The following is a 12,403-nucleotide window of genomic DNA, read 5'->3' as shown; positions in this document are numbered from 1 at the left end:
TTTTTTTTTTTTAATATAGGGAACTATGCTGGTAGGGGCACTGTTGGCATGGTGGCACGTTTTGTTCCTCCTCATCTCAATAACAAATCCTGCAGAGTAACATCTCTATGTTACAGTGAAGATGGTCAAGAAATCCTTGTTAGCTACTCTTCAGATTACATATACTTGTTTGATCCGAAGGATGACACAGCACGAGAACTTAAAGTTCCTTCTGCTGAAGAGAGACGGGAAGAGGCAAGTGATTAAGATGACCTGTTTTCATGTTGTCTGTTTCTTTTCCTTGTGGCACACTTACATCAGTTGTATTTCCCTTTTAAAGTAATCTTAAATTAATATTGTTGTTCATAGGTTGACAAGTAGATTGTGTTACAAAATTTGCGTATTTACAGTATTTATGTATTTGCAATTTTTACCGTGTTTTGTTACTCTGGTTTTCTTTCTTGTCCGATTTCCCTCTGCTAAAGAGGAGAAGGCATCTTCGTGAACCTCAGGTTATAAGACCAGTAAGGGTGTGGCAGGTCACTCTCTTACTGAGGTGTATTCTCTGTTATTTTCCTTGCCACCAAAAGCATATTCCTTGAAATCAAGTGTAAATACTCTTTGCTAAAAGTCATCATTTAATGACAGAGATGAGGGGCTACGAGATGTTTAGACTGAGAAGGTGAGCCACTGCTGCTGAGCAATATTAAAAGTTTCAGCCGTGTAACTGAAACGCAAGCAGTTGTTTATTATCACCTCAGCTACAATGATGCTGACCCTTCCAGTCTGAATTCTCTGCTCAATACAAAACAAATCTCGTTAACTACAGTGAAGTTATATATATCTCTCCCCCTTCCCCTGCACTCCCCCAACCATCCGCTCCTTTTTTCTTTTCTTTTTTTTCCTTCTGGCATTATGCTTACCCTTTCACAAGCTCCTCTATATCCTGAGGTCACTGAGACAGGAGCCGCAAGGGAGTTTACAATGAGTTGTCAGCATCCTGCTGTCATCACCGGCAGGATGAGTATGATGGCAGTGATGGAGATTTCTTCCTTCTCTGTGCTGGCAGGAACATGAGGTTGATGTTTTCTTCCTTCGTTTTCTTAGGAGTCTGCTTGAAGGCTATTTTTGTACATTTTTAAACACATTTTACACGATGCGGGTTTGTTAATAGTTTGCTGATATGGCATGGCTTTGCTTTTAAAGGCTTGTTCTTTGTCCTCGTTGTTACCCCTAAAAGAGTTGTTGCTTGGATCCAACCTTTATAGTACAGTTACCAGCCAGTGGTGAGTGAGAAGGTGTCCTGGAGACCTACAGGTACCTGCTGTCAGCCCAGGCCAGTACTTCTTTATGCTGCATCAGTATCCCGTGGACATAGGTACTTCCTTCTTGCACAGTTTAACCAAGTTAGCATTCCGGTATATGTCAAAACTGTTAACAAGAGGTTGTACACCACACTTCTATGCAAATCTAAGCAAAACTAAAGCAAATTAGGTGATAATCACCTGGTTACTCGATTGCTGTTGCGACGAAATTGAGCTAAAAGAAAGCACCAAGCAAAGTGAAGTCCAGACAAAGCCTGACCAGTGTGAGGCTTGTGTTGTTAGCTTTGTATTAAGCCGGTGACCTGTTAACTAGCAGTGACCGTATTTACTGGGCCACAGGCCGCTATTACTGGTAGATATCGTTGATCAGAAGGGGATGTAGATTCGTAGGACTGAGGAAGAATGTCCAGCTGAATTACCCTGTTAACCTCACTGAGGCAGGAGAAAGCAACAAGGAACCCAGAAAAATTATGTGGGGGACAAATGGTTCAGTGCTTTTCCCTTTCTTCTATGTAATATTAATCTGATGTGAAGTGATTTGGTGGAGAATTAACTGCCCAGTTACTGGAGAGAGAGAAGATTGTGACCACCTGTTAATAACAGTTCCTATGTATTCTTTTCTTTTGTAGGCACAGAACACGTCCTGTAATCTCTTCTTGCCAGATGATTTTACTTAAATGCTATTTTTATTTCAGCCTGGCTTTAAGTTGTATAGAGTAGAAAGAATGTAAAGCTTTCTTCATGAATCTGCTGGCTCCTGAAAGTTAACACTTTTAATATGCTTTCACTGCAGAGGTTTTGCATTTAATTTAAAATTATCAGCACAATCATTTCCTTTTTTTAAGCCAGAAATCTCCAGCCAACGCACTTTATTTCAAACTCTGAACTGCCTTTCTGAATGTTCAAAGCAGTAGCTGTTTCTTTTCAAATCCCTGAAAGTAACACTACCTATATAGTACTTGTTTTATACTTCCTGCTGCAAAACCCCCTGTGTTATAAAAATTTTGAAAACCCACAGGTTAAAAAATAAACTGAAGTTTATTTTCATAAAATTTGTTGTTTGGAAAATGTCTGGTTTTTCCTTTTGCTGAATTGCAAATCCACATTTCATTAAACTGAAGCTGCCGTATAGTTTTTAACATGAAGAGGTGAATATTTTTGTAGAATTCAGGCTGAATTCTGGAAAACCTTAATTACTCTTGTTCAGTATGTAAAGCCTCAGTTAACATAGTGAAGTTAGTATTGCAGAAAATAAAAGCTGCATTAGTTTTGAGAGTCATTGATTTAGACTGTTGAACTTCTGTGTAGCTAAAACTCTTGCTTTCTATTGATACAGTGTTGTACTTATTCATAGTTGATCTGAACATACGGCTGACGTTCCTTTTTTGTGACAGACACAAATTTATGTAACTTAAGAAAATGGAGATACTGCATTTATATTTAGACTTAGAATTCTGTACTGTCCAACATGAATAGCTTTGTAGTGCCTTTCTCTTAATATTTTTTTTTTTGATTTCTAGCTACGGCAACCTCCCGTTAAACGTTTGCGGCTGAGAGGGGACTGGTCAGATACTGGACCAAGAGCAAGGCCTGAGAGTGAACGCGAAAGAGATGGTGAAGTGTTTGCAGTTGTGGGGGGTGGTTGTCTTTGCTTGTGTGTTTTGTTTTGGTTGGCTTTTTGTTGTGGGGTTTTTTGTTTCATTTTGGTTTGGGTTTTGTTTTCCAATTTTTCTTCAGTATTCCTGAAATACATAAGTGCTTCAGATTAAACTATCCATGTTTTAAGAATCAGTCAGGTCTTAAGATGGTTTTCTTAGAATTTAACACAGAACTGCTATTCTACAGTGATTTTTTTTTTTTAAAAAAAAAGTCTAAATTGAAAATATTCTTACCAGAAAAATTATGTTTCTTCAGTTAAGCTGATGTAAATCAAGGGGAGCTTACTTCATTGTCATTGGTCATGTAATAACGCAAATACGTATTTCCCTTTTTGAAGTCAAGCCTCATATGCAGTCAAAGTTACAATGAAATACTCTGTAATGGTTACATTAGAGGACTGGAATTCAAAGCAATAGGACTCTAATATTGTATCTTTCACTTTTTTTTTTTCAATAAAATACATGTAGTGACTCAATTTTTATGCTTATATTTTCATGTTTGTAATGTTTTACTCACTTACTTGAGGTTTCAGTAGGATAGAGCATTTCCAAAGCTATGCTTTAGTGTCAGAAAATACGATACGAAAGCAGGGCAGAGGATGCTTCGTCACTCCTCTTACTCTTCATCCAATGATGTGTTTCTGTTTAAATCTGACAGGTTGTGAGGATACAAGTATTTGTTCTCGTTCCCTTAAATCTGTCTCCCTTTTCTGGCTACCATTTTGCTTTCCAGATTTTCTGTGTTGGTTTTCTCATCTTCCTGATTCCCCAAACTAGAATAGAAGTGTCTAGGTGTGTTGGAGTAACGGTCCAGGTAGAGTAGGGTTCTGTGTCTGACACAGGCAATAGGAAATGCTCTTTAGGGAGCGAACATGAGCCTCTCCTCTTACCTTAGTCCGTTGCCTTTGTTGCTCCTCCAGTATTCAGAATTACTGGATTAGAAACTTTAGAGGGTATGTTCCCATCTGTTCCTTTCGAGTCTGCGTATGGTTCTATTGCCTGTGAGTTTCTGTAATCCTCTCTTGAGCCTGTTGATAGTATTTCCTATGGCGAAAAATTCCAGAAGTTCAGTGCCCACTGTGTAAAAGAATATTTTGTTGCCTTTCTTTTAAACTGCTCTCTTAGTTTCATCATGCGCCTTCTTATTCTAATATCACAGGATTTGATTTTTAATAGTTTTACATTCTGCTTGCTTGGTGCATTCATTCCACAGACTTATTTGTATACCTCCTCATATTAGGGACACTTTTGCTATCATTTTTGTTGCAGGTCTTTCCCATCAAAATTAGCTGTGGCTTTGCCTTTGCACAAAGTTATTTTTTATCTACACTCGTTTTTAGCTAAGTATCTTCTGTGTCCTTCTTCTAGCTCTCATTTCCCCATAATATCAAGGAAATGTGCTGGGGGGAAAATAAAGCCTGAGAAAAGGACTCCTCCATTATAGACATTGGCTTGATTTTTTTTTTTCTTTTTTTCTCAAAATGAAGCTTCAATAGCTTTACTGTGCCTTATTTGATACAACTGTGTAGTGACTGAGAGAGAATAACTATATTGCGTCAGTTAGGCATGTGGTGACCTGTGACTTATTTTTAACTGTTCATTGTCGTCTCTTTCCCATCATTAACCACCTTTGGTCTGATTTCTTCAGCTGTTGCATTCCGTTTTTTGTATTTTAAGCTTCTGAGGTCCGAGCTCCTCTGCCTGGGGTACAGGAAGGGAATGAGTGTGGAAATAAGGATAGACAAGGATATTGGGGTCAGATTGAGGGGCATTGCTTTTGGGGAGGGGTGGGTTGGTGTGTTCCCCTTCCCTTTTCCATTCCCAACAATGTCTTTTAAGCTCAGGCAAATAATCTGAAAGCAACGTCTAGTGATGATATATTCAAGCTATATCCTAGCAGTGAAGGTTATATGCAATCCTGAAAGATAATCAGTTCCTGTAGATAATTTGATTAACCGTTCAGCTTTTATAACATCTGTGCGGGTAGCAGCACCTATATTTGAGAGGCATATTCTCACTCTCCGTGTTCTTCCCAAGTATGCTCCAGAATCTTTCAGTGTTAGCTTTTTGTATGCAGGGTATCAAAGTATTTTTCACATGTGTGTTTTGATAAGTAATTGTACTTCCCAGGGATTCTATTTCTTAAGATCTTTGGTTACAAAACTTTTCCAAAAGTTCCTTAAACATGGCATGCTTCCAAAGTAACTAAGGGTCCAGCAGAAGCTCTTACTTCAGTGTAAGTGGAATGGTCCAGTCCAGTGGAATGGTCTTCTATTAGATGCCAATGGGTTTTAAAAAAAAACAAATTCACAGAATACAAAAACCACTTAAAGATTCAAATATTCTATTGCAGCCCTTTACAAATGGAATTTTTCCTGTCTTCTCTCTTGAAACAAATTTTGTTTCATATGTAATAAAACCAGAAATAAAATGAGAAGAAAATGCTTTGAGTTATGTTGAAAGAATGTCAAAGATTTTGCTGCTTGAGAGTCTTTGCGATCTTGACGCTTGATCCGACATGGGAAAATGAAAATCCCTAAAGGAACTCTGCTGTTTTATTAAATTGTGCTGATGAGGAAAATCTAAGTCATGAAGAAGCCTTTTGGAAATTTAAAAAAAAATCATGCACTAATTTAATGCTAGTCTTTTTGCTTTGTCATTGTTTAATGATAAAATTGGTTATTTTATAATTAGCTGGAAAAACATAAAAATCTAGGCTTTCTTAACTTATTTAACCGGCATTTAAAGCTGAATGATATAAATTTCACAATGTCATGTGTACAAAAGCTCCAGGGAATTATAAAACAGAGGAGGAGGAAGGGCTGTTGATTTTATGTGGTGCTGTGTTCAGCTGTCAATTCTTCCTGGACTGTTGTGCTGAAAAAAAGGAGATGGTTCAGGGGATTACTAGTCATGTAGCTTCCAGTGCAGAGGTTTGGGGATTTTTTAATGGAAGAAGAGATGGGGGGAAAAAAATGAATGCTTTTGTAAACTTGTAGATAAAATTTTAGCATTACTTGTTTTACAGGGGAGCAAAGTCCTAATGTCTCTCTAATGCAAAGGATGTCAGACATGCTGTCAAGATGGTTTGAAGAAGCTAGTGAAGTTGCACAAAACAATCGAGGACGAGGAAGATCACGGTCCAGAGGTGATTTCCTTCTTTTCAAGAATAATAATTACAATGGAAAGTGTATTTATACTGAATGTACAGGCCTTGAATATCAGCTTTTCTGAGGTGCCAACTAAAAAATTTTTAGTGCACTCTGAAGAACTGAGCAGACTTGTTTGCCATATGAATGGTAACACAGAGGGATCTTTAGAGACAAAGTAAGTTTACCTTTGGGCTCTTGTTTTTCTTGCCTTTTCTTTTTTTATTTTTAATCAAAGGTGGGACTAATCGGACAGATGCTCCTGCTACTAATAACGTGCCACCTAGTACAGAATCAGAAACAGCAATGGAAGTAGATGGTTCTGAACAACTTCCATCATCTTCCTCTTCTACAATGTCAGCCCAAGCTCCTTCAACATCATCTTCAACAGAAAGTCCCCCTTCAACTTCATTATTGTCCTCTCCTGATAATGAACAAAGGCCTTCTTTAGGGGCCTCAGCTCAACCCGTGCTCCATCAGTCTGGTGAGAAGAAATCCATCTTGTCATTGTTTATGAAAAATGCTTTCAATAAGAAACAATTTTATTTCAGGATATTTTGGGTAGTTGATGTCAATCTGTTTTCTTTCTTGCACATCCTAATGAGACTAGGTATTTTATATTTACCAAGTGACTGCAGCTGTGGTTTAAAGGAAGAGTAAAACCATCAACTGTATACGTTTATCTGAAGAAGGAATCTCAAAGGGGATAACCTGTATTGTCTTTTGAAGTAGAAATAAAAAATTATTGCTTGTTTTTTTTCTAAACTTTTGTTCTCTTCATGGAGTGTAAGTAACATCGTGCCTTCTTCGATTGAGATTTGACTGTGGCAGCATCAGTGCAACGAATAGCAGAACCTGTGCTTGATGTAGCCAGAGGAAGTGGGAATGTCTGCTTCAGTGGGAATCTACATCCTCAGCATTTCGGAGTCAGCAATGTTATTTTTTTGCTTCTCAAAAGTATTCGATAGACAGGGCTCACCTCATGTGATATTCTATTATTGGTTAATCAATTATACTACATATTGATTTTTTTTTAAGTTTGTATATCTTAATACAGACTTACATTCTTATTGTGGGAAAAAGAAGGAAGTATATTCCACTCTCGATGTCAGAAACTTATTTGGATAGTTAAAAAGCACCTTATGCTCTGACTTGCCTTTTTCCATCTCTATGCAGGAAAAGATGCCACAGCCTTTAAATATTTACATGAGGGTTTATTTTTACTTTTTTTAAAAAGTGAGTTTCTAGGCCTCGCAGTTGTGGTGGAATGACTGACGTGATCCGAAACACCTACAGGTTCAGACTTGATTATTTTAAAATCTCATGGTTTTTGCATAAATACAAGTTTTGTCTTGTACCAATTCTCTTGTAAAAAATCAAGATCTTTGTCATTGGAAAAGGTGACTGATAGTGTCTTCAGGCCCTAAATTGGATGTTCTGAAGTAAAAGAGAGATGGGGGTTTCCCAGGGAAAAGCATGCCATTCAGTGTACTGTGGCTGCTGCAGCCAAAATCTTTGGGACAGGTGAGAAATGATTAGGTATCCGAGATCTGAAAGATGGGGAACCTAAAGACATAAGTTGAAATTCATTAAATGTATCATTCTTGCCCTTTCAAACCTTGCAACTAGTCTGATACTTGTTTAGAGGAAATAAACAGCAGAAGCATGACAATACGCACAGTCCAGATACTGTTTCTCAAATAAGTGAATGCTAGAAAATTTATTTAGTAGCAGAGGCTTTTAGTCACCTATGTTTTTTATTAGTATTGGCGTCAGCTTGCTGCAATCTCAAGTTTTGCACAATATACACACACAAAAAATTGATTAAAGGGTCGACTTTAATTCACTGTACCCAATCATCTTTGGTACAGAGGGATAGCCACCAAAGAACACACGTACCATTACCAAGGGTTCATTTTGATCTATGTATTTTTTTTTAAAGTATATGGTATATTCTGGAGCTTACAGTGGCCAGGAGAGTATGTCCCATATTAAAAATAAATGCTTCAAGCTATGTCATTGAAACTTTGTGGGTTGCATAATCACAATGCACTAGAGAGCATTTCTGGAATTATTATGCATTTTCTATCCTGCATTTTAAAGAATGTATGCTGACTAGAAAAAGTGTTTTCCTCTCTTTCTCCGATTCTGTCTGAATTTCTAAGTAAAAGTTTATTCTGCTAGCATGAAGCTGAAGTTGTTATTTCTTAATCCAGCTCTTCTCTAAGTGCGTTTCCTCTTTCCCAGTGTTACTTTGGAATTAAGACTCTCCATATATTCAGTTTTGGTTTTGAAAGGGGTAGTCTGTTTTATTGACAGACAGTGGATGCTTTCTAATTTACTGTATAATGTTTGGTAGGTTCTTTGACTACACCTAAACGGAGTGTCAGATTGGCTGCTGATTTTTTTAAAAAAACAGAAACACATAAAGAAAAAAACCTACAACCCCCTGCGCCCATCCCTCCCCCCAAAAAAAGAAAAAAAAAAACAACCAAAAAACAAAGAAGGAAAAAACAAACAAACAAACCAAAAAACCCCAAAACCTCACCATCACACCCCCACCCTCACCCCCCCAAACTCCAAACCAAACAGACAGAACTTTACCTGGTATTCTTTATTGCTGTATCCAGATTTTAGTGTTAGGACCAGCTGTCATCTTTAAATTGTCTACAGGAGTCCTGCAGGAGTAAACTTCATCATACTACACGTTTGCACACCTAGTAAGCAACTTGTCTCGTTTGCAGTGCTTTTAAAAGACTTAAGTCGCTGTAAAACAAGCGTTTGGGTAACATGGGCAAGGTCAGGGAGAGGGGAAGCTCCTTGGTAGAGGGAGCAGTGGGTTTGTGAATGGGTAGGCTTGAATGTGAAGTTCCCCTTTGCAATATTTTTTTATATATATATGTATAACCCAGGACAGTGCTCAGTTATGAGATTTTTTTATTTACTCACAGTCTCTAGTCTGCAAATGTGAAAACACTGCACTCTGCATCAAGAACAGGATTTCCCTGAGTTTGTTTAGCTGTATTTAGAGGTGAATAAAACCTGCTATTTTGGGATGACAGGATAGGGAAAGTAATAAGAGGAATAGTAGTTTAAGTAGTAGTTTTTACAATGGGGTTGAGTAGGAAGACCAGGTGGAGGTGTGTTATAAAAGATGGATGACTGGGGAAGCGTTTTGGAAAATGGAAGAAGGAAAGCGAGAGTCTGTCAGCCATTATTTTGCATAAAGTGGTGGTGGATACAAGTTTAAATGTTGTAGCAAAGAGTTAGCAAATGAAGAATAAGTATTCAGGAAATGACTTTTTTAGAATTGGAGCATGAATTCATCCTACAGAATAGAACAGGCTTATAAAAAGCTTTCCATAAATCATTCCTATAGATTTCTGTGCCGAACACAGGCGCTGGTGGCAATCATGTCTTTGCAATAGCAATACCTTTGCATATGTATTGTAATTTGAATATATTGTTGGTATGGTGTTCTAGAAAATATGCCATGTGGTGAGCGTTGGAGCTTCTACATCTGAATTACTTCGTCTCTTAACGTTTTAAAAAAGTACATGTTCAAAATAGAGTCAGTACAAAAATGGTTCAGTGCTGGAGCTTGTTGAGATGTCTCTTTATCAGAATGTATATTCTAGAAGAATACAGTTGGAACATTTGAGTAAGTTGCAAATAATCAACAAGATCAGTGCAAAATCTCAGTAGCGTGTCCTTGTCAGTATGTTTGAATAATTTTGGTTTCTATAATGAGACAGAACAATGGACGGAGATTTTCATGCTTGTCGCTAAGGAAAAAAAATAACAAACTTATTTTCTTGCCCTGCTTGGCCCATTCAGTAGAAACCTTTAATTTATTTTTTTTTTACATTAATTTTAAGATGCTGTAGTTTTAAGACAAATAAACATCAGATGCAACAAACTGTAAAACATAATAATGCTTTTTTCCCCGTAAATAATATTCCAGATACACATTGATACCATTGGGAGGGAAGGGGTAGGGGGCAACTGACTGTTTAGGACAAAGCTTAATCTTAATATGTGTTCTGATAGAAGGTAACTTTGCTTTTAAATTTTGAATGGGAAAGTGGCAATAGCTATTGTTTTTTCTTTCCGTTTCTCTTTCCTCGCTCCACTTGCTGGCAAAATAAACATTTGCTTAGAGATTCTGAAATGCGTTAAAAGGTGTTGTCATTGAACACATTCAGGATAGTAGTTATCTCTTTACCTTTTGAATTGTAGTTTTTGTTACATCTTAAATTGTAACTGTCTCTGGACTGAGTGGAAACGAATCGGCAGAAAGTACTGCAAACCACAATTTCAGGTATCATTGCAATTTCCTTAAAAGCATTTTCTAGACTGTTTGGAGTTCTAATTTTTATGCACGTTGATGGCACATGAAAACTATTCATCGCAAATCCCTTTGATGCCATGTTCCTTTTAGGAAGTATATCTTTTTCCTTCTTGTTATACCTCATCAATCCCGAACTGGCAGGATGTATTTCCCAGAACTGGTATTACACTGAGCATTTTAGAGCTCATGACTATTCGATATTAACTAGCGCTTGCCACTAATTTTTCAATGATTGAATTATGTCTTTGGGTTTGTTTCTTTTTATGAGAAGAAGATATAACATTTGCTTGCTTCACTGAGTGAATAAGCGTTACAGAATATTTGTAAAACTTTTGCTTCCGTAAAAGGTTATATGCCAATGTAATGCTCTCTAGTATTTTAACATTTCATAGTACTGATTTCTTTTTTTTCTTTGCAGATTTCCTCATATCTACAAAATACTCTCCAGAGTGCTTGATGTAAATACTTTCACAATAGGTCTAGGCTAGCAGTTTATAGCAGAACTAGCTAGAGCATTTGATGTGAATATACGAGTCTGAATCAGCTTCTCTACCTTACTATTTTATGGATGAGAGTAGTTCAGCAGTGGTTCAGGTCAGTGTTGTGCTTCAGCTATTGCTAACAAAGATGCAATCTGTGTTGTATAAGGAGAAGCGCTTGCTATAAAGCACTCACAAGTGGAGGAAATCTGCAAAGAGCACAGAAGGAATAAAAAATTCCTTGGACGTCTAGTTTTAGAGCAGTTTGCAAAAAATACAGTTAATCGGACTGTGGACTGGTACATGCCAAAAGGATATAGCCTAACAAATGAATAAAGACAAAAACGATGAAAACAGTGAAGTCTCTAACGATGGAACTGAAAGAATAGTCTGTTAAGGGAATGATACTAAGAACTGTTTATGATCTAATAAATTATTTTCTCTGTAGGACCACTTAACAGTGTTTCAGACTTTGAATCCTTCCCCCACTTGGAATATCTGAGAGAAAAAAATGAGTTAATGGTAAAGTGTATTTTTTAGTTAGATGCTGTTCTGCCACCTATTTCCATAGTCCTAGTTTACTTTTTTCACAGGTCTGTTTTGATCAAAATTGTACAAATTATTATTTTTTTTCACATCAGGAAGCTACCACATTCATTTTGAAAATTTACCTGTAGACCACAGTTGCATGATTTTACACCACAAATATTCTCATTTGTTATGTGTGTTAGGAACATGAAAATGAATACTTCTGTTGTTTGCAGGAACATGAAAATGAATACTTCTGTTGTTTACTTTGTTTTGAATCAGTCAGGATCTATCTATTCTCCTTAAATAATTCTTTGTTAAATGGTTAAGTGTTGGAGATGAGGAGATGTTGGAGGTGAACTTTTAAGTCCTGTGATTCATGCATTTAGGAAGAGAAAAACAATTTCAATGTTTTGTTTTATACTTTCTGGAGGCTAAGAAATGATTTACGTAATTTTTTTTCACTGTAATTGCACTTAGCATCTGTTGCTTCTCTCTTTGGTCCGTCCCCCTCACCCCTCCTCCCTGTTCTGTATGTTGTATGTTCAATGTTTCTTTCTTTTACATACTTCTTTTTTTTTCCCTTTTTCCCCCCTTCCCTCCCTGTTTGTCAGAGTTTTTGGCACCTGAGTTAGCTATAATCCGTAGGGGTCTGCAGCGACTGAGGCTTAAGAAGGCAGAACAACAGAGACAGCGAGAGCTAGCTGAGGGTTCAGCACCACAGTCGTCCTCCTCTGATCAGTCCTCTTCTAAGGGCTCCTCACAGGACCCTCAGACCTCAGGTTGTCATTTGTCAAGGTTTTTTTTAAGCAGCTACCGTAGTTCTAGTTTGTGCTGCTGTTGTTTGCTGAGATGCTTCTCTTCCAGAACAAGACAGTTAATGCATTTGCTGCTTGTCTTACCTTGCATGTGGTGGTGGTTTATCATCACATGG

The 12,403-nt window shown here is 37.3% G+C and overlaps 1 protein-coding gene across 1 annotated transcript in view; it reads left to right on the top strand.

Moving 5' to 3' along the window:
* The window catches only part of DCAF6 (DDB1 and CUL4 associated factor 6), a gene marked incomplete at its 5' end in the record, with an annotated part of 82,302 nt that overhangs the window by 26,685 nt on the left and 43,214 nt on the right, over positions 1 to 12,403 (top strand). The window contains 5 exons of the mRNA XM_009700879.1: positions 20 to 234; positions 2,825 to 2,918; positions 5,991 to 6,110; positions 6,350 to 6,595; positions 12,084 to 12,251. Of these exons, the coding sequence (XP_009699181.1) occupies positions 20 to 234; positions 2,825 to 2,918; positions 5,991 to 6,110; positions 6,350 to 6,595; positions 12,084 to 12,251 (843 nt within the window). The remainder of the gene's footprint in view (positions 1 to 19; positions 235 to 2,824; positions 2,919 to 5,990; positions 6,111 to 6,349; positions 6,596 to 12,083; positions 12,252 to 12,403) is intronic.

This window comes from Cariama cristata, unplaced genomic scaffold (genome assembly GCF_000690535.1).
Source record: "Cariama cristata isolate BGI_N322 unplaced genomic scaffold, ASM69053v1 scaffold6220, whole genome shotgun sequence".
Taxonomy (NCBI): domain Eukaryota; kingdom Metazoa; phylum Chordata; class Aves; order Cariamiformes; family Cariamidae; genus Cariama; species Cariama cristata.
This window is presented reverse-complemented; position numbering and strand designations above follow the sequence as displayed.